Here is a 22,018-nt window from a genome sequence, read left to right as displayed (position 1 = left end):
GGATATAAAAATCCAATATAACATTGCTTTTAAGAAAGATTAGCAATCTAAATATTTAGTTGTAAATCTCACTGAACTACACGCCACACACATTTATACTACACAGCATGATCTGTTATTGAAGCAACCTTCTCGTTGTAAACTGCCTGCACTGCCCAACATCTCTTCAGGTCTCTTTCATATGTACAATAAATAACTATACTAATGTGATAATAAACCCCAAGCTATTACATAATCAAATAGCAAAAGAGAACTTCAAGAAAAGAGGGATTAAAGGGGGGGGCGGGGGAATTATTTGCGAAAATGTAATTTCTACTGATCTCACTACCTTCAAGGGAAATAGCGAATGCGTTGCTTCCGTTAAATGTCGAAATAAATAGCTATTTGTACAGTTAGTAGCCTAACAATAACATTATATTATGGCTCACAGAGAACATCATTGTAGAATGTAGGTAGAATAGTCTATTGTATGGCGCTCAGCACTGATCAACATTACACAGTGAAAGTCACATTTAGTTAAAGTATTTGAGATGACATTTACACATTTCCCAAAGGTAGGTAAAAAACAAAACAAAAAAAACAAGGGTTGCAGTGTATTAGATGTAGTTCATATAGTATTTGATGTGGTTTTTTTTAACAACAACAACAACCAGCATCAATACATACTCCTAATTGTTTGGATGTACTTTTTTGGCTTAATAAAAACTTTTGGGATTTTTTTTTTTCTCAACATCAGAACCAGGAATGGACATTGTATACCACAGGTGTCGAACTGTGTCCTTCGGCTGTTACACAAGTACAATTATTATTTATTTGTAAAGCACCCTTAATTCCAGAGAGCTATACAAGCGATAGGGGGTAACAAACAGGAACATTACAAAATCAAAACACATTACATGAGTAAGGTAAATGGCAGACTGGTACATGGGTATAGAGGACCCTGCCCGCAATGGCTTACGATTTACAGTACAAGGTAATAGGAGAGAGACAGAAGGTAAAGTGCAGCCAGTCAAAGTGTGGAGCAGAATTATTATAGGTTGTAGTCTGGTTTGAAGAGATGGGTTTTCAGGTTACTTTTGAAGTTCTTGATGGTGGATGAGAGCTTTTCAAAGTAAGGGGGAAGCTCTGGCAAAACCTTGGAGGCAATTGTGTGAGGTACAAACTGGAGGGGGAGCACAAAAGAAGGTCGTTGGAGGATCGAAGGTTTTTTGAGGGACTGTAGCGGGATATCAGGTCAGAATTATACGGAGGGGAAAGGTTGTGTATGGCCTTGTATGTCATGGACAACAATTTAAAATTAATTTGTTGGGCAACAGAGAGCCAGCGAAGGGATTGGCAGGGGAGAGAGGCAGAGCAAGGGGAGAGGTGGATTAGCAGAGATATGGATAGTCTGGAGGGGAGCAAGGGAGTTAGATGGAAAGCCAGGGAGGAGGATGTTGCAGTAGTCCAAGCAGGTGGGGATGAGAGCATGTAACAATAGTTTTGTTGAGTCACGGTTGAGAAAAGAACAAAAGCTAAAGGATTGGCTGTCCAGGCATGATAGGAAATGTAGCTTTTCTTTTTTTTTTAGTTTGACACCCATGTTGTATCGAATTCTTCTTGTTGGTGCACAGTTTCTTATAGGAATACAGTAATAAGCCTGTTAAAATAATTATTATAATAATTATTTTAAACTTCAAAACATTATGCAAATATCTCAAGGAAAGGCTTATCCATAATATTACCAAAAGGTGGTTACAAAACATACTTACATCCTTCACTTTGGCTATCTTTGTTTGAATTGTAGACCTAAGAAAATAAGAAATATAATTACCAATAAAGTAAAAAAAAAAAAAAAAAAACATAATAAGTATTTATAGATCAACAACTACAATAGGACTTTTGTATGGTTTGGAAAAATTATGACAAATAGCAAGAAAAAAAATCTAAAAAGAATTTATTTCAATGAATAGCCTACTATTTCAGAGATGCAATCAAGGTAGAACGTGGCTCACGTTCTTATACATTAAAGAGAAACTAAAAGACCCTAACCTCCTTGTTCCCTTTCCAAAGGGCTCAGAAAACTGAAGCTAAAGGTAAATTTCTTACTTTCATCCTCAGCGCTGAAATCTTAACTTTATCCCATATGCAAATTAGGCATTTTGGTGCACCACCTCTTGAATATTCAGCCGTTGCTCTGCAATGATGATGGGGTGATATCACTTGAGAGCACCGCCCCAATATTCATAAGTAGAGGTGGGCTGGATTGGTGCACTAAGGGCAGTATTCCTGCCCCCAAGGCAGTGTCGGACTGGCCCACCAGAGGACCAGAGAATCCTTTGGTGGGCCCCAGATTTACAACCTGCACTAACACTGAATTACATGTTGTTTCTCACCTGGTTTTTCATTGGTGGGCCCCCAGGATCATTTCCTCTGGGGGGCCCCAGATACCCCAGTCCGACACTGCCCCCAGGGTACCAAATAACCTAATTTGCATCTAATCAGATGAAGTTAAGATTTACCAAAAACAGTGCTGAAAATAAGTGTAAGAAAATGACCTTTATCCTCAGCATTCTGTGCTCTACAGGAAGGTAACAGCAGGTTAGGATCTTTTAACATGTTGTTAGGTTCCCTTAGTATGTATGTGGAGCCTATGTATGTTAGGAGCATACAGTATGTGAGGAGCGTACCTTTATTTTACTGATATAAAGTGAATATCTATGTGTACTGTTCTAATCGTGTCATGGACGTGCAGATTTGTCTTTATATACAGTATCTTTGTTGTCATCAGTTTTTGAATATTTTCTCCAACTATTAGTAAGAAGAAATATCTAACCTGGAGGACTGTTTTTACAAGCAATAAATTCTCCTTGGTGATCCACAGTGTCACATTTTGTTTGGTATTTTGATCCCTGCACTATAGCAGAGGTTGGGGACTGTCATTCTGCTGCAGTGTTATGGACCAGCTGATGGATCGTCCGCTAAGCCAGTCAGTGACTGCAGCGGTGTCTAAACACAATCACCGAATGGCTGAGCAGGCAATCCATGAGTCAGGTATGTGACTCACAGCTGCAGGAGCTGCAGGACATCAGCAGCTGTTAGATGTCAGTAAGGAAGCACTACAAGGGCACTGGAATTGGCAAGTGTAATTTCTTTATTATGTCCACGCACCCTTGCCTGCCTGCCATTATTAAATTTCATGGGATTACTCCTTTAAGGAGGTGGACAGCCCAAAATGTAACAGCTGGGTAGGTTAGAGTCTTCTAACCTGCAGTTAGCTTTACTTTAAGGCTGGGTTCACACTACGTATATTTCAGGCAGTATTTGGTCCTCTTGTCAGGTCCTCATAGCAACCAAAACCAGGAGTGGATTGAAAACACAGAAAGGATCTGTTCACACAATGTTGAAATTGAGTGGATGGCCGCCATATAACAGTAAATAACGGCCATTATTTCAATATAACAGCCGTTGTTTTAAAATAACAGCAAATATTTGCCATTAAATGGCGGCCATCCACTCAATTACAACATTATGTGTTTTTAATCCACTCCTGGTTTTGGTTGCTATACAGCCTCAAATATACAGCCTCAAATATACATAGTGTGAACCCAGCCTAAGGGTGAACGCACACTAGACAGATTTGATACAGCCTGTTCCTGCAGCAAAATCCACACAAAAAATTGCTGATTTTGGTGTGAATTGTAATAAAAGGTGCAGAAAGTCTTCTGCATTTACCCTAATGGAAAACCCCTGGTCTGCAGTCTATCACAGCTATTGTTAACAGCTATACATTTTATTTAGTTTATTCACAGATAAAGTATTACAATGTACTAATGATAACAGCATGAGTGAGGAGGTCATTAAAAGGTGGCACGCACTTGTTCTGTACAGACGGGGGTGGGGCCAAGACACACTAATCTGACGCTGGATGCAGTCCAATGTTATAGCAGACATTTGTTTTCTTAGTGTGAATGTAGGTGATAGGTGAACTGGAGAAACTGAAGGTTTGGTTTTTGAAAGCCATGCCTGTATGTGCTGCATAAACCACCTTACTAAAAATAATCTTCATTACTTAATCACTAGGCTGAAATGGTTCAAACAGTTCAAAAACCTGCAGAGACAAACATAGACATGCCAACACCTGCAGACCCATATACAGCCGGTCAAGTATCACCTATGATTTTATTACACCTCCATTCCCAGCAAGTTATTTTTGCTACAAAGTACATATTAAAGTACACAACCTCCTATCAGTAACATTAAAAGAGAAATCCCTCAGCAGAAGGTCACTTTTTTGTACATTTTATATGTTTATCTCACATAATGTCTCGCATAATGTTTATCTCACATAACTAGAGATGAGCAAACCGGGTTCTGGTTTGAGTCGATCCGAACCCGAACGTTCGGTATTTGATTAGCTGTGGCTGCTGAACTTGGATAAAGCTCTAAGGTTGTCTGGAAAACATGGATACAGCCAATGACTATATCCATGTTTTCCACATAGCCTTAGGGCTTTATCCAACTTCAGCAGCCACCGCTAACCAAATGCCAAAAGTTCGGGTTCAGATCGACTCGAGCATGCTCAAGGTTCGCTCATCTCTACACATATTCCTTGTTCATGTGCCAGACAACATAAAAGGGCCATTCATTTGAAGATTCATCGTGTAAAGCTACATTCCTGTTACTCAGAAATGGGAATTCTGTTACAGTACAGAGAGTGTATAAGTCATGAGCAGATGTATTGTTCTACCTTCTGTCACTGATACAACTGGAACATCAATGTATGAAATTATGCAATGTAATATATGCTATACACGCAGGGCCGGCGTTAAGGGGGGGCAAAGAGGGCAGTTGCCCAGGGCCCCCATCCCCCGGGGGCCCCCTGCCCCAGTTACAGTGAGTGTTAGGTGCAGGAGTGCACAGACAGCGTCCTGCAGCCTCTCTCAGTGATCCCTGGCTGCAGCTGATGGCTGCTATCAGGGGTCACACAGAGGCTACAGGACGCTCTGCACCGAAGTGTGTAGCTTCCCCCTCCCCCTCCCTTCTGCACCATGTGACCTGGTCTTCCTGGTGAGGCTGGTGTGGCAGTCGGGACGATAGAGGAGAGGGCTGCAGGGTGAGGAGCACAGCCTCCTGCTGCTGCCATGGACAAGGACAACTACACCCAGCATGCTGTTAGAGGGGGTAAGTATACTGTACATGTAGTGTGTGTATGAATGCTATGTGTATAATGGATGAATGTAGTGTGTGTTACATGTCATGTGTGTAGTGTGTGGACTGGATGGTTTGGATCTGTATAATGTTTTCATGGATGTGTGTGTATATATATATATATATATATATATGACTGCCACATAATGACTCCATATACACTATATGCAGACCAATATTACCACCATAGAGTGACCGCCACATAATGACTCCATATACACTATATGCAGACCAATATTACCACCATAGACTGACCGCCACATAATGCATAATGACTCTATATATACACTATATACAAACCATTATAACCGCCATAGACTGACCGCCACATAATATTGGTCTGTATATAGTGTATATAGTCATTATGTGGCGGTCACTCTATGGCAGTAATATTGGTCTGTATATAGTGTATATAGAGTCATTGGGGGAGATTTAGCAAACATGGTGTAAAGTGAACCTGGCCCAGTTGCCCCTAGCAACCAATCATATTCCACCTTTCATTTCTCACAGACTCTTTGGAAAATGAAAGGTGGAATCTGATTGGTTGCTAGGGGCAACTGAGCCAGTCTCACTTTACACCATGTGTGATAAATCTCCACCATTATGTGGTGGTCATGGTGTGTGCTGGTCTGTATATAGAGTCATTATGTGGTGGTCACTCTATAGCGGTAATATTGGTCTGTATATAGTGTATACTGTATATGGAGTCTTTATGTGGCGGTCACTCTATAGCGGTAATATTGGTCTGTATATAGTGTATATAGAGTCATTATGTGATGGTCACTCTATGGCAGTAATATTGGTCTGTTTATAGTGTATATAGAATTGTTATGTGGCGGTCATGGTGTGGTGCTAATATTGGCGTGTATATAGTGTCATTATGTGGTGGACACTATGGCGGTAATATTGGTCTGTATATAGTGTATATAGTGTCATTATGGGGCGGTCACTTTATGGTGGTAATATTGGCCTATATATAGTAAAGTTTTCCTCAGTTATGGTAAGGAGGTAATATTTGGTCCTGATATAGTGAATTTTTATTTTATTTTTTAAAACAATGCATATAAATAGTTTTGTGTTTACACAACTAGTGACAGTCCTAACATGTAGCAGCGGTCCTGACATGTAGCGGCAGTCCCAGCATGTAGCGGCAGTCCCGGCATGTAGCCGCAGTCCTGGCATGTAACCTTCTGAATTGACTCAATGTGACTAAGGGCCATAATAAACGGAGCGAAAATTGTCTGAATCCGGCCGATATCGCTCTGTGTATATAGAGACAATAGTAATCAAATGATCATTGTCTTTTGGCAAGTGTAAAAATCATTGGCTGATTGTGCGTATAACATAATAAAGCTGTTACTTACCTGATCACGTTCCCTGGTGTCTTCAGGCCTTGTCTGTTTGTTACGGCCAGTGACTGGCTGAACGACCGATCACTTCAGAGAGAGGACCAGAAGTGAGAGCTAGGACTGGGGGATCGCACAGACAAGGACACCGGGGAACGTGATCAGGTAGTATATATCTTTATTGTTCACTATATACAGCAAGGGCTGCACACACATCACTAATGTGATAGAGATCTGATGGCGGCTTGTCTCTCTGAGAACAAAGAGGTTAGGCATTGATTTTTCATCAAGCCTAACCCCCTATGTCCACTGATATCATCTGTCAGAGGACTGTCCAGAGAGCCCCATACACCTTACACTGATGGCCGAACCCACCACGAGCAGCAGATACTACTAACAAAAGTGTAAAGTGTATGGGAACCTTAAATTGCTGCTACAATATTTCAGCATTTGGGGCCACACTTTCAACTTTGCCCAGGGCCACATTTAGTCTTAAACCGGCCCTGTATACACAGCTGCATTGGGAGTATGTCTATCATAGTGCCACTTGCTGGCAACAATGTAATTGACTAGTATAGACTTTAAAGTGTCAATGTCGTTTAATTTAATAGTACAGACGATTTTAAGAAACTTTGTAATTGGGTTTATTAGCCGAAAAATGCATTGTTATCATGAAAAAGCAGTTTGAAGCTCTTCCCCCTGTCTTCATCACTGTGTATGAAGAGGGGAGGGGTGGAGGGGGAGGCACCAAAACAGGGCAACGAAGAGTTAATTTACAGCTACATCACCGGCTATCTCCTCTGAGAGTCAGCACTGACCTCTCTGACTTCTGAATACAGCTTTAATGGAGCTCACAGCTGTGTAATCCTTTGTTCTCTGCTCTTTGCTGCTGACTCATTTCCCTCCTCCCCTCTCCATAGAACAGACAGGGTTGTGTCTGATGCAACAAGTCACAATTTCCTGATATTTTGCAGTGAATGGAAAAAGAGGAGGGAGGGGGAACCTGGGAAAAGGCTTTTTGACTGCAGATAATGGCATATTTGGCTAATAAACCCAATTACCAAAGTTTCTTAAAATTGCCTGGACTATTGATTTCTGCAAAAAAAAAAAAAAAAATACGACAGTGACTCTTTAACCCCTTAAGGACCGGGCCTGAAATGGCCTTAAGGACCGGAGCAAATTTTATGAATTTGACCAGTGTCACTTTATTCATTAATAACTTCGGGATGCTTTTACCTATCCGGCTGATTCTGAGATTGTTTTCTCGTGACATATTGTACTTCACATTTCTTGTAAATTGGAGTCGATACTTATTACGAATCTTTATGAAAAAACCCAAAATAGCGTGAAAAATTGTGAAAAAATGCATTTTTCCAACTTTAAAACTTTTCTGCTTATACAGAAAATGGTTATACCACATAAATTATATATTAAATAGCATTAGCAACATGTCTACTTTATGTTGGCGGCATTTATTAAACTATATTTCATTATTTTTAGACAATAGGAAGCTTAAAACATTAGCAGCAAATTTCAAAATTTTCAGTAAAATTTCAAAATCAGATATTTTTAGGGAACTGTTCAGGTTTAAAGTGTATTTGAGGGGACTGTATGTTAGAAAGCCCCACAAAGCACCCCATTTCAGAAACTGCACCCCCTAAACTCTGCAAAAGCACATCCAGAAAGTTTTTTAACCCTTTAGGGGAGTCACAGAAATAAAAGCTAAGTGTGTAAGAAATTTGAAAATTTTAATTTTCTGTGCAGAGATTTTATTGTAATCCAATATTTTTCATAATTATAAACCTATTACCAGAGAAATGCACCCCAATATTGATTGCCCCGTTTCTTCAGTTTATAGAAATACCCCATATGTGGCCCTATTGCGCTATTTGACGCAACCACAAGCCTCAGATATAAGGGAGCGCCTAGTGAATTTCAATGGCTCCGTTATTTTTGGTCATTTTTGACTGTACCACTTCAGGTTGGCAGAGGCTCTGGGGTGCCAAAACCTAAAAAACACCCCTAAAAGGGACACCATTTAGAAAACTACACCCCTCAAGGAATGTAACAAGGGGTGCGGTGAGCATCTGGACCCCACAGGTGCTTCACAGATTTTCCAAACAATATGGCTTGAAAAAAGACTAAAGTATTTTTTACACTAAAATGTTGTTCTAGCCTTCAATTTTTCATTTTCACAAAGGGATAAAAGGAAAAAAAAAAACACAAAACATGTAGCGCAGTTTCTCCCGAGTACGGAAATACCCCACATGTGGACATAAAGTGCCAAGCGGGCGCAGGACGAGCCTCCAAAGGGAAGGAGCGCCAATTGGCTTTTGGAAGCTGGATTTCACTGGAATGGATTTCAAGGGCCATGTCGCATTTACAGAGCCCTCGTGCTGCCAAGACACTGGAAACCCCCCACAAGTGACCCCATTCTGGAAACTACACCCCTCAAGGAATCTAACAAGGGGTGCAGTGAGCATATGGACCCCACTGGTGACGGGCACAAATGTGGAAAAATGTGACGTGAAAGTGAAAATTTTCATTTTTTCACTTTCATGGCACAAATGTGCCCGTCATCCAGGGGTCCATATCCTCACTGCACCCCTTGTTAGATTCCTTGAGGGGTGTAGTTTCCAGAATGGGGTCACTTGTGGGGGGTTTACAGTGTTTTGGCAGCACAAGGGCTCTGTAAATGCGACATGGCGTTCATCATCCATTCTAGCCAAATCCAACCTCTAAAATCCAAATGGCGCTCCTTTCCTTCGGAGGCTTGCCCTGCGCCCACATGGCGCTTTATGTCCAGATGTGGGGTATTTACGGACTCGGGGGAAATTGCTCTACACATTTTTTTTTTTTTTTTTTTCTCTTTTAACCCCTTGTGAAAATGATAAATTCAAGGCTAGACCAACATTATAGTGTAAAAAATTTAATATTTCATTTTCACGCCACATTGTTCCACATTTGTGCCCGTCACCAGTGGGGTCCATATGCTGACTACACCCCTTGTTACATTCCTTGAGGGGTGTAGTTTCCATAATAGGGTCACTTGTGGGGGGTTTAACTGTCTTGGCAACACAGGGGCCTTTTGAATGCAACATGGCCCCTCGAAATCCATTCCATCCAAATCCAGCCTTCAAAAACCAAATGGCGCACCTTCCCTTTGGAGGCTTACCCTGCACCCGCATGGCGCTTTATGTCCACATGTGGGGTATTTCCGTACTCAGGGGAAATTGCTCTACACATTGTGTTTTTTTTATCTTTTAACCCCTTGTGAAAATGAAAAAATCAAGACAAGATCAATGATTTAGAGTAAAAATTAAAAAAAAATGACACTAAATGTTGGTCTAGCCTTGATTTTTTTCCATTTCCACAAGGGGTTAAAAAAGAAAATGAACACAAAACGTGTAGGGTAGTTTCCCCTGAGTACGAAAATACCCCACATGTGGACATAATTTGCCATATGGGCACAGGGCAAGTCACCAAAAGGACAGAGCGCCATTTAGAGGCTGGAATGGGGGATCGAGGCCATGTCGCAATTACAAAGCTCCTGTGCTGCCAGAACAGTAGAAACCCCCGACAAGTGACCCAATTCTGGAAACTACACCCCATAAGGAATCTAACAAGGGGTGCAGTGAGCATATGGACCCCACTAGTGATGGGCACATGTGTAGAACATGTGCCGTGAAAATAAAAAATACCATTTTTTTCATTTTCACGTCCCAAATGTGGCCGTCACCAGGGGGCCATATACCCGCTGCCCCCCTTGTTAGATTCCTTATGGGGTGTAGTTTCCAGAATGGGGTCACTTGTGGGGGGTTTCTACTGTCCTGGCCGCACAGAGGCTTTGTAATTGCATCATGGCATCCTCTAATGGGAATGGCGGCCATACCTATTTAGCTGGGGAAAAGGGACAATTCTAATTTATTTGGGGGTATTAGGCCAATTATTAGTTTATAAGGTTGAAAATGACAGGTGTCCATCAAATTCAACCTGTGTTGATCCAGAGGAAGGCAAAAACCCCTCGTGAGGCAGACGACAGTAGCCTCATCACAGGGGAAAAATTCCTTCCCGACTCCATAATGGCGATCAGAACAATCCCTGGATCAACGTGACCCCTGAAATAGGAATAAGGGACAGAATTTAGATAATGTAGAACCCCAGTGACGTGTGGTACGCCTTGGAGCGATCCAGTATACAGAGGCCGGGGTGATCAGGACAGGTGGCACACTGGTAAATGGCGTCCTTCCTGATCCCCCTGTTACCCCACACTCTGCACTTCTTCTGGGGTCTCCCTTTCTCCAGTGTGGGGGACGTCACCTGGAAAATGTTGCCCTGGTGCGATACGGGGTCCTTCATATCCAGAAGCGCTGGGTCCGCTCCATGGCTGCTAAATATTAGGGCTCTATTACTACTTCTGATATGTTAGGATCGTGCCGCAAGCTACAGTAGCTCGGGCAGCGAGGGACCGGAAGAGGGGTGCTGGTATAAAAGTTATCTCCGTACAGGTGGTGACCTTTATCCAGCAGTGGGAAGATCAGTTCCCGGACGATGTCCCCACTAACTCCGAGGATGGGGGGGGGAGTGGGCATCTGGGGGCTGGATTCGAGTGTCCCTTCCTTCATACACTCTAAGGGTACGTGCACACTGCGGAATCGCGAAGGATAACCCTTTGTGCATTCCGCAGTTGGCACCCGCCGGCGGACTGATGCAGGCGCACGTCTCCGTCCGTGTCGTAGACTCCATTCTATGCACGGGCGGATTCCGCTCTGCGTCCAACGTGTTGATGGAATGACGGATGATGGAATCCGCCCATGCATAGGATAGAGTCTATGACACGGGCGGAGACGCGCCCCTGCATCAGTCCGCCGGCGGGTGCCAGCTGCGGAATGCACGAAGGGTTATCCTTCGCCATTCCGCAGTGTGCATGTACCCTAAGGCTGGGTTCACACCACGTATATTTCAGTCAGTATTGTGGTCCTCATAATGCAACCAAACCCAGGAGTGGATTAAAAACACAGAAAGGCTCTGTTCACACAATGTTGAAATTGAGTGCATGGCCGCCATATAATGGTAAATATTTGCTGTTATTTTAAAACAACGGCTGTTATATTGAAATAATGGCCGTTATTTACTGTTATATGGCGGCCATCCACTCAATTTCACCATTGTGTGAACAGAGCCTTTCTGTGTTTTTAATCCACTCCTGGTTTTGGTTGCAATATGAGGACCACAATACTGACTGAAATATACGTAGTGTGAACCCAACCTAAATCTGTAAGTGTACCCTGAGGTACTCTCACAGAGTTTGTAGAATTTCACGCCATACCGTCATCTCTTATTGGGACGGTACTGGCGGAAAAGACGTGTCTGGGGGGCAGCGTACGCTACGCTACTCCCAGACACGTCACTGGATGATGAGGAGGATGAGGATGAATGGAGGAACGAAGGACCCCCCATTCATCCTCACTGGCTGTTTCGGTGTCGGAGGCAATAATAATGTATGCGTCCGATACCGAAAACACCCTGGGGGCCATCTTTATATGGGGATTGGTATATGGGGTATGTAGTGGTGTAGTGTAAAACTTTATTCAATGTAGTGTGGTGTAATGTAGTGTTTTTTTACATGTTTACAAAAAAATATACAAAAAAGTATACAAAAAAAACCTACACCAAAAATGGTGTTGCTGATGAATGCTGCACTTATGTTCGGCACTTATCAGCAGACCGTGGCAGTAGGATATAAAAAAAACCACCCTACGCCAAAAAGGAGGAGTTGCTGATTAGCAGCGCACTTTCGTGCGATGCTGATCAACACTCAGCGGCGATAGGGTGCGGAAAATAGAAAAAAAAAAATTGGGAAAAAAAATTTTTTTTTTACTACATTCTGAACATCCCTGTAGTGGCTGATACGTGTATTACACTTATCAGCCGCTAGGGGGCAGCAGAGCGCAAGATCCGAAAATAGACGACGCTGGAGCCGGAAAAATACGAAAAAAGACGACGCTGGAGCCGGAAACAGACGATCGGGACTCACGGAAGAAGCCGAAGTCCCGACAAGATGAAGAGGACGCCGGGAACCCGGAAGACGCCGATCAGGCCCCCGGGACAGGTGAGTAATGTACAAATACCTGCTCCGGACCCCTCAGCTACCTAGCTGAGGGGTCCGGAGCAGGTATTTATTACTTGTGGGGACTTTGATCGCCGTGAACGGCCGGCCGGCTGGCCGGCCGTTCACGGCGATCGGGACGGTGGTACCGTGACCACCATTACTTTTTACAGTAATGGCGGTCGGTGCCGTCCTCGGACAGCACCGACCGCCATTTTTTTCCGGGTCATCGGGCCACCGATGGCCCGGAAAGGTTCAGATCGCCGCTATGGGCTTATCAGCCAATAGCGGCGATCGTCGGCATGGGGGGGGTTAACAACCCTCCATGCCGACAGGGAGAGATGGCCTGCTATGTATTATAGCAGGCTATCTCCCCCGATCGGGACCCGGCCGGCCGCGGCGCCCGTTTAAAGGGCTGACGTACCGGTACGTCATGGGTCCTTAAGTGACAGTGATCCATGACGTGCCGGTACGTCATGGGTCCTTAAGAGGTTAAAGGAGAAATCCGGCCAAAAGTATTGTTTAATATATTACTTATAGTTAGACAAATTCCTAATGTACATTAATTATGGGAAAAGCACATATATTGCTATTTCCCTTAATTCAGATTCCCTAAAAAAACGTGAAGTTACCAATCAGGTAAAATTCCTATGGAGTGTCCAGCAGGGGGCGCACTATATGTAGAAGCCTATGGCACTGTATTGTCTATGGAGCTGTATGTAATGTAAAAGTGGTTACAGTACACTACAAACTTTATTAATTGAATACGTTTATGGAAAACTTTGGGGATTGCTCCCCAAATGGAAGGCACCGAGCAGGCAGGGAGGGTGCCTGTGCATCTAACTACCTCTCCCCTCCCTCCCTGCTCTGTGCTGTGGGACACATACACACTTTACTACTTCTCCCACAATGTTCTAATAGTATGAGCAGATGATGGGGCAGTAGTACCAGGGCCAATCCCCATCACCTCCCCATCACCACCCCAGCCCCGCCGCTGCCACATATACACTGTACTACTCTTTCTATCATGTGCGAAACGTCTCTTCAACCAGTGATTGGCTGAGGCAGTGAATCCTGCTCTGTGCACTTGCCTTGCTATCAATAGGGAGACAGAATGCCAGGGAACTGGATTAAGATGAGGAGATGTGGGGGTAAGGGCTAGGTAAGTATAGATTTTTTCCTATTTTTTTCACAATCCCAGCTGTGGCAGCACTTTCCAATTGAAATTAAAAAAAAAAAAAACATTGATTCTGGGAATCTCCTGATGCAGCTAAATTCTCAAGATGTACGGATGTCCATGAGCTAGAATGAAACAGAACACTACAGGAATACTGGAGGTCAGTTATAGTTATGGGCAAAAGAAAATCCAGAGTGCCACGTGGCTCTTATGGCTATGCAGTACTGCAGGTAATAATGCTGTTTAACTGCAAAACCACAGCTATTACCATCACACACTTTTAGTGTCAATCAATTCAAAGAAAAATGCAAGTTTTAGACACGTCCAGATTACAATGTGTGAAACCAGCTGAACTATAAAAAGACTAGGTGTAGCCCTAGCCTTATAGATTTCTGTAAAACGCCAACTGATAATCATGGCCGAGCGAAAGGGCTGAAGCAGGATTTGTTAGCTGTGAGTAAATGTTTGATTTGGAATGCGGAGCAGCTGCAATGTACAATGATGTCACAGCGCGTTTCGCTATTGGTTAAACCCTGAACAGATGTGTGCATAATCTCTGCCAGAACAGACTGGAATCTAAACTACTGCCAGCCTATAACACATGTACCAAGCAGGCTCAAGTCAATTTTAGGGACACTACCCATGCAACACACACAGACCTGGGGAAAGAATGCTTATGAATAACATTTATAAAACTGGTTGATATATCAATACTGGTTAAATCAGGCTGGAAGCAGTCACATTGTTCTTTATATTGGGAAGTGCAGTCATCTTTTAACATTTCTAGGATATGCCTTCCCTGTATGTTCTGTGAGAACCCAACCTCTGGGGCCCACTGGATCTTAACTGGATGAGGGGGCCACACTGCTGCATCCCCTTTACTGTTTTAGCCATCCAATTTACAGGGAACTGCAGAGAAGCCATGTTTAAGTGAATAGGGCAGACTTCTGTTTCCTGCACAGCTAGGAGGCTGAAAGCATTACTGTGCATAGAAGCATGGCAGCCACAGATGTGCTTTATTCCTGCCTATACAACTTTTTACAACTTTGTAGGGGTTAAATCGTGACCACAGCATCTAAGTGTTTTTTTTATTTATATGTCACCCTATAAGCACTCCCGTGACATGATTGTGTGGCCTAACAAAGGCCCCCAAGTCTGTCAAATATATGCACCTGGCTGTGTCTGCCCCCTCTTGTGGAACTAATAATAAGTAGATAAATGTCGTTTGTTTTTTTTTTGTTTGTTTTTAAAAGAGCAACCCTACAAAAAAATTATTATATAATGTGTTAAAAAAGGATTAAATACATATTTACATATTTGGTATGACCACATCCATAATGACCCGAACAATAAAATTGATTTATTTATTTAGGCTATGTTCACACTACGTAAAAAACGCGGCCGTATTGCATAACACCGGCTGTAATTGCGCAAACAACAGCCGTTATTTCACAAACAACGGCCGCTGTGTCATGCAATACAGCCGTGTTTTTTATGTAGTGTGAACCCGGCCTTATACTACAGGATGAACATGAAGAAATTAAAGGCCAAAAAAAAAAATCACACCAAAGTCCTACACAGCGCCATCAAAAGAGAAAAAAAAAAAAAAGGTTACAGGTTTTGGAATTTGACTTGTTTTCCCATTAGTCACATCAAAGTTTTACTTTTTTGGTAACATATTTGATTTGAACAAACTACCGACCTATCAGCATTTTGTCTAAATGAGGTGACCCCCTTCAATCATCAGAAGGACAGAAGTATGCGACTGCATTGATCTCTGTTCCAAACAGCTATAACTGATTACAATGGAAGTCTGGGGGGTTGCAGGGATTTGCCAGCCACTATAACTTTGCCACTGAAATCCATGCCCCTTATAATGTTGCAAGAGCTGGGGGGGGGGGGTCCAATTTTCCTGTGGCACAGGCACAATGAGGTAAGGTAAAGAGGAGACTTCACTGCCTTACTGCGTCACTAAGACAAGATATGGCGCTTGTAGCCCATCTGTATCATCCACCCCTGCAATATTATAAGGGGCAGGAATTTCAGCACTAGATGGTGGCAGGAGGAAGGTTAAGGGGGCAGAAACGATACAAACCACCAATGGTCAAGAGGGACAAAAGGTATTGCAAACTACAACACAACAAATTAAACCCTTTCCTACCCCCCTAATGTCCCCTCTGTCTCATTGTTGTACCTGATTATTGTCCATAAGTGTACCAATAACCGCCCCTGTTGCTGTATGCAAAATTATTCTTAAATGTCTAAAATAGGTTGGTCACTAAGGAATTAGTAAGCCTATAAAATGGACAGAAGTATATCCAATCCAGACCAACATATCCAACTGACCAACATTCAGCATAGCCCCTCGTAGTCTGGACATTGAACACTTTGAGAAGAGCTGTCAGATTCAGCCATCAAGAGGGAAATTTCAAGTGTTGCAGTTTTTTCAAGGGGAAAAAGCCAGGAGACTCCAGCTTGGCAGCCCCAGTAGTAATTTGCAGTATCTAAAGGTCAACCGGTCTGGAAAGAAAATATTTTCCTATACAGTGGAAAGCAAATGTAATTTTTTACGGATCAGTGTTTCAATTTCAATAGATGGCAGCAAAGGTTGCCTGCACAAAGCACAGAAATGGAGGTTAGAGACGGCCACTAAATATAACAAGATTTTTCACTTGTCTGCGTTGCTGGCAGAAGAGAGTTGCCAAGTGCCCCTCCCTCTCTTCTATGAGCGTCCCACACAAGCACTGATGTCTCCACAATTCAGGCCTCCACACAGAGAAACCAATGCAGGCAGCAACTCCTGGAAGCACATGCCTATAAAAATACTAACGTCTGACCTCTAACACGTCGTTTTCTTACTTCCCAAAACCAATGGGGCTTCCTATACAGGACATTGCATTAGAATCAAACTGAGGAGGGGAGAAAATGCTGCGAGACCTTAACAGACCAAGGCAGCTCTTTCTCCCACATAAAGGAGCTTTGTCTGCTTGTGCAGAAAACCACAGAAACCAAGCACTGTATTGGTTGGGAACTTAAAAGCTGGAATCCAGAGCTTAAATACAGAAGGCTGCACAGGCAGCAAACATGTAACACTTCCGCTGGTTAGATCAGACCACACGGTTAAGCAAACATCTGAAAGAATGAGAACAGTTCTTTGGTTTATTCTGCAAAGACAATCTATTATATACAAGCAGACAATAGCACAACTTACGTCACATCACTTGTGTACTTATCCCCCGATATCCAGTAACATACCCATCATTTCAGTATATGGATATATCGGTCTTGCAGTTAGATATCATAAATTGTAATCCAGTAGCGGATTATAATACATCCTTTTCGGGCGGTAGCTCGGACCCTGAGCTCCTGGGGGGCCCAAGGCCACCCAAAAAGACTTATACTTTCAGTAGTATATTGTCTCCTTGCTACCGTTCTGCCATGATTTGCAAAAATTGCAGCTTTTTTTACCATAGTTTTGCACAAATCAGGGCATCATGAGATTACCTATCCTATACTGTGAACACCACACTAGCGTTGCTATAGTTACAGTAGGGTTGGGGGGCCCAAGCTTGGTCAACAGCCCGGGGCCTATGGGGAAGTTAATCTGCCCCTGTTGTAATCTATGTATGTACTGTACCCACCAAAGAGTAGAGAAGCCTTTGGAAAAGCAGAGTGTGTTAAATAAGATTTTTTCCCTCCATGTCATTAAATAAATTGCTGGCTCCCGATTCGGCTGATTATCGTTCTGTGTAATAAAGACAATGATCAGCTGTGTAATAAAGCCAACGATTACCTATCGTTGTCATCGTTGATATAGGTTCTGACGTAAAATGGTCGGGCGCCGACCGCGCACCACTACGTGTAATATTGGTGCGCGGCCGGCGACTGGTGAGATACATTACCTATCCAAGTTGCAGGGCTCCTCTTCCTCGGTGCTTCTCCTCGGATCCTACAGCTTCAGAGTGGCCTGTCAGCTGACAGGCCGCTCAGCCAATCAATGACCGGGACCGCCGCGGCCAGTGATTGGCTGAGTGGCCTGTAAAGCTGAGACAGGCCACTCTGAAGCTGGAGCGCGTGGACTCGAGGAGAAGCACAGAGGAAGAGGAGCCCTGCAACCTGGATAGGTAATGTATGCAGTTTAAACAAGGGCTGCAAGGACATCGGTAACGATGTCCCTGCAGCCCTTGTTAAACGATTATCGGGCCATGTAATACACCCAGTAAACGAGCGCCGATCTAGCAGATCGGCGCTAGTTTACATTTTTTATCGGGCCCCCATCGGCCCGTCTAATAGTATCCTAAGTGTTTCTCTGCTCAGCGATTCCTGCAACCCAACCCTATTCAAGTGAATGTAAACCTTTCTGTACAGGGAACAAATGGAAGCATTGCTGGGAAGACAAACACTACTACTAGTCACATACTATTTACCGGTTTGGAGATTCAGACAATTTTCACTTTTTCCTTACAGAAATGAAAGATTGGTGTAGAATTCTGTTAAGCCGTTCTCCTTATATAGTCCCCCCCCCCCCCCCGATGGACACAGCATGGATAGATAACTGGCAGCTGGTAGTGAATTTTTCTGCTCCTCATGAATATCCAGGACTACTGGGCTCATGCACATAATGAGAGGACTACTTATTGTCCTTGTTATTCAGGAGAATACCTCTGAATCAGCTGCACAGAACAATGTAAGTGATACATCATTCTGTTCAGCTTCTCTGTCCCTGGGAGTCTCTTTAAGGCTAAGAGGATTTTTTATAAGTATACATAGGTATGTAAACATACATAGGCACATGCCAATATAGATCTAAAAAAAAAAAAAATTAAATGATGGCACACCAGATAAAGCAGATGCAAGTATCTAGCGTGCCATGAATTTTTCAAAATATTTATTTATGGGACTAAAGATCCCTTCCACAGAGAACCCACCAATCATAGGAGTGCGCTACCATTATTTGCCACCTTAAAAAGCAGACAGTGACCCAAATCACCCATTGAGCAGTATATGCTTTTATGCAATAGCTGACTGTATAGAAAGGCGGAATCTGCTCTCTGTCCTCTACTATAGATACTGTATTTTTTTTAAAAGTCCATTTCAAAAGAGGCCAAAATTACCACTCTTTAGACCAGGCATGTCAAACTCTGGCTTGCTATGCCATTATTTTTGGCCTGCAGAGGAGTAAGTTTGTTTCCTACAGCTGGCTCGCCAACAGTACAGCCAAATATAATATGGGCAGTCCGGATGGCACAGGCAGCATGTGTAATGATGTCACTATGCTGCCTGTGCCGGGTCGCAGTGCCTCATTCTATTACAACTCACTTCTAGACTGCAGGCCTAACGCTACCTGCGGCCTAGAAATGAGTTGTAATAGAAGGTGGCGGCACGTGCTGGCTCAGGTATTGTGCCAACATCCTCACACATGCTGCCTGCACCGGGTGCATCCTGTGGGCGGAGGAGCTTCTGGGATAAATTACACCTGTATGGGGCACTATTAGGGGGTACTGACTACTATATTGGGCCCTATTGGTGGGTAGTGCTTACTATATGGTGTACTTTCGGGAGGGGCAGAGTACTAAATGGGGCACTATTGAGGGTAAGGCTTACTATATGGGGCACTATTGGAGGGCAGAGTACTATATGGTGCACTATTCGGGGTATTGATTACTACATGGACAGACTAAATGGGGGACAATTATGGGATTACTTACTGTGTGGGGGAAATGAATGAGGTAATTACTGTGTGAGGACAACTACTTTATGGGGCAGTATTATGGTGCGTTTACACAGGCAGATTTATCTGACAGATTTTTGAAGCCAAAGCCAGGAATGGATTTGAAGATAGGAGAAATCTCAGTCTTTTCTTTATGACCTGTTCTGTGTTTATAGTCTGTTCCTGGTTTTGGCCTTAAAAATCTGACAGATAAATCTGTCTGTGTAAACACACCATTTGCGGTTACTATTAAGGGAGCTAATACTGCATGGGTTACAGAAGGAGGCATTAATAACATTTTGGGCACTATGGATGGGAAGCTTGTACATAGGTGGGTAGGAGGTGTTATTAAAGTGCAGCACCGAAGGTGAACTATAGACATGACATGTGGGCAAGTTCTGTGAATAGCTCGGTCTGTACATGGGGAAGTGGCGTAGATGCTTCCCTGACAGTGTCAAGAATGCCGCACGCATGCTTCAATAAGTATCAAGGTTGGTGACTTTGTTTAACTTTTTTAATTTTGGCCCACTATGTATTTGAGTTGACACCCCTGCTTTAGACCTTTTTTGGGGTAAACAGAATCCAAGGAATACACAGGATGCATATGCCAGGAGCTTTTCCCGGCCTATAAGGTCTGCTCAGATACACAGTAATAAGAGCCTAGGTGAGAGCTGACCAAGAACATCTACTTCCATTTCTTATTTTTTTCAGTAATAATCTCATGGTAAATAATCTGCAGCATTCATGCTTTTAGATCAGTCCTTCTGAGATACATTGCACAAAGCACAGTTTAGCAATATAATACAACTAAATTGATTTCCTCTTATTGTATATCCCGCATCAATTCATGTTCAGACTTTACTCTGTTAGATGGATAGACACAAATTGTTTAATCCCATCACGTAGCCCATTTTAGGTGGTTTTAGCCTCCGGAAAAGCATGTTTCACGGTTAATTTGGACAAGTATAACATTTTAAAGCGAATGTGGTTCTCTAGCGGCTCGACTAAACCTTTGTCAGAGTTCAGATGTATTAATGTGACCATAGTAATCACCATGGCAACATAAAGGCTTGGCAATGTCGCACTTCACGTTGCAAAGCCATCTGATTTACCTTTGAACAGATGGAGTATGCTCAGCAGAGCATGGCTGAAATTCATTTTATTATGTTGTGTAAACTTGACACTAATCCTAAGGACCTGATAGATTACGCTGGTGCCCTTTTCCCTGTCACGGTAGTTAAAATAAAAAAAAAAATTAAAGCTTGTATTCAGAATCCCTGCAACATTCTGCACTTTGATAGAGCCAAACCGAGGGGACATCCAGAAGCCGTTCATTTGGCTTTTTTGTTTTATCCTTTGCCATGTGATTTCCGAATGTAGCATTTTACATAAACACAGAGGCGAAAGACAGGCAGGAAAAAACAGAAAGCTGCCGTTCCAAGTGGGTGCGTCTTGATTTGGGTGGGGGCAAAAAGTAACAAAACAAAACAAAAAAACAAATCTAACAACTCAGTCTCAAACATCAGGATCCAATGGGACAGAACTTAAGGAGAAACAAATCTGCCAGTATCTTTTTTTCCTTTCTGTAGGCTTGGAATCTACAGTATATCTAATGTTCTAGGTCAGCCTGCCACCTTGTGGGCAAAAATAATAATTTTTTTAAACATAAAAAAATTGAACATCTGCCAAAATACAAGTTAGTGGGCTTAGAGCACCAGCTAAGTGGCATTATTAATGTCAGGTATCATGAAACATGGCATTTAAGATAAAAAAAAAAAAAAAAACTACAGCAAATTAGATAAAGAGGTTATCCAGGATTTAAAAAAGGACATAGCTTTTTTTTCTATGTTAGTGGTCTATACAGTGGTCCCTCAACATACAATATTAATTGGTTCCAGGGCGACCATTGTATGTTGGAACTCTATGGAAAACTGGTAACTGGTTCTAAATTCCCCCAAATGAGAAAAAATTGAAAATGTTAAGGAAAATAAGCAGCTAACTTATATGGATACAGCAAGTATTTACATACAAAAGTCAGAAAGAGCTACAAGAGACCCTAAATTACTTTCTATATAGAGGACTAGAGCATTTTCAGGTCCTGTACAGGTCACGCAGGCAGGGCCGATTCTGGGGCCTCTGCCGCCTGAGGCAAACCTCAGGCGGCCGCCCCCTCACTAGCAACAACCACCCCCCCCGCCGTAACTAAAATCACCCGCGCCTGCACAACCCCCCCCCCCTCCCCGGCCGGCCCTGCAGCCACTCACCTGTCCTGCAGCAGCCGTCCGGTCCCGCAAACGCTCACCGCTGTCTTCCCGGCCCTGCAGCCGCTCACCTGTCCTGCCGCCGATGGGTTGTCCTGCCTCCAACACTCACCGCTGTTCCCTTCCGTGCTCCCGCGCCGTCAGCCAGCAGCTGTCATCGCCCTTCAGCGAGTCGTGAGTGCCCGGGGTCAGCAGGGGCCGTGATGCCCCCACTGACCCCGGGCA

The 22,018-nt window shown here is 43.3% G+C and overlaps 1 protein-coding gene across 3 annotated transcripts in view; it reads right to left on the bottom strand.

The window, feature by feature from the left end:
* The window catches only part of ARHGAP26 (Rho GTPase activating protein 26), a 270,292-nt gene that overhangs the window by 155,688 nt on the left and 92,586 nt on the right, over nucleotides 1-22,018 (bottom strand). For all 3 annotated transcript variants that reach the window (XM_069971820.1, XM_069971829.1, XM_069971833.1), the window contains exon 12: nucleotides 1,752-1,788. In XM_069971820.1, coding sequence (XP_069827921.1) covers nucleotides 1,752-1,788 — 37 coding nt within the window. The remainder of the gene's footprint in view (nucleotides 1-1,751; nucleotides 1,789-22,018) is intronic.

The sequence above is a fragment of the Dendropsophus ebraccatus genome, chromosome 1 (genome assembly GCF_027789765.1).
Source record: "Dendropsophus ebraccatus isolate aDenEbr1 chromosome 1, aDenEbr1.pat, whole genome shotgun sequence".
NCBI lineage: Eukaryota > Metazoa > Chordata > Amphibia > Anura > Hylidae > Dendropsophus > Dendropsophus ebraccatus.
This window is presented reverse-complemented; position numbering and strand designations above follow the sequence as displayed.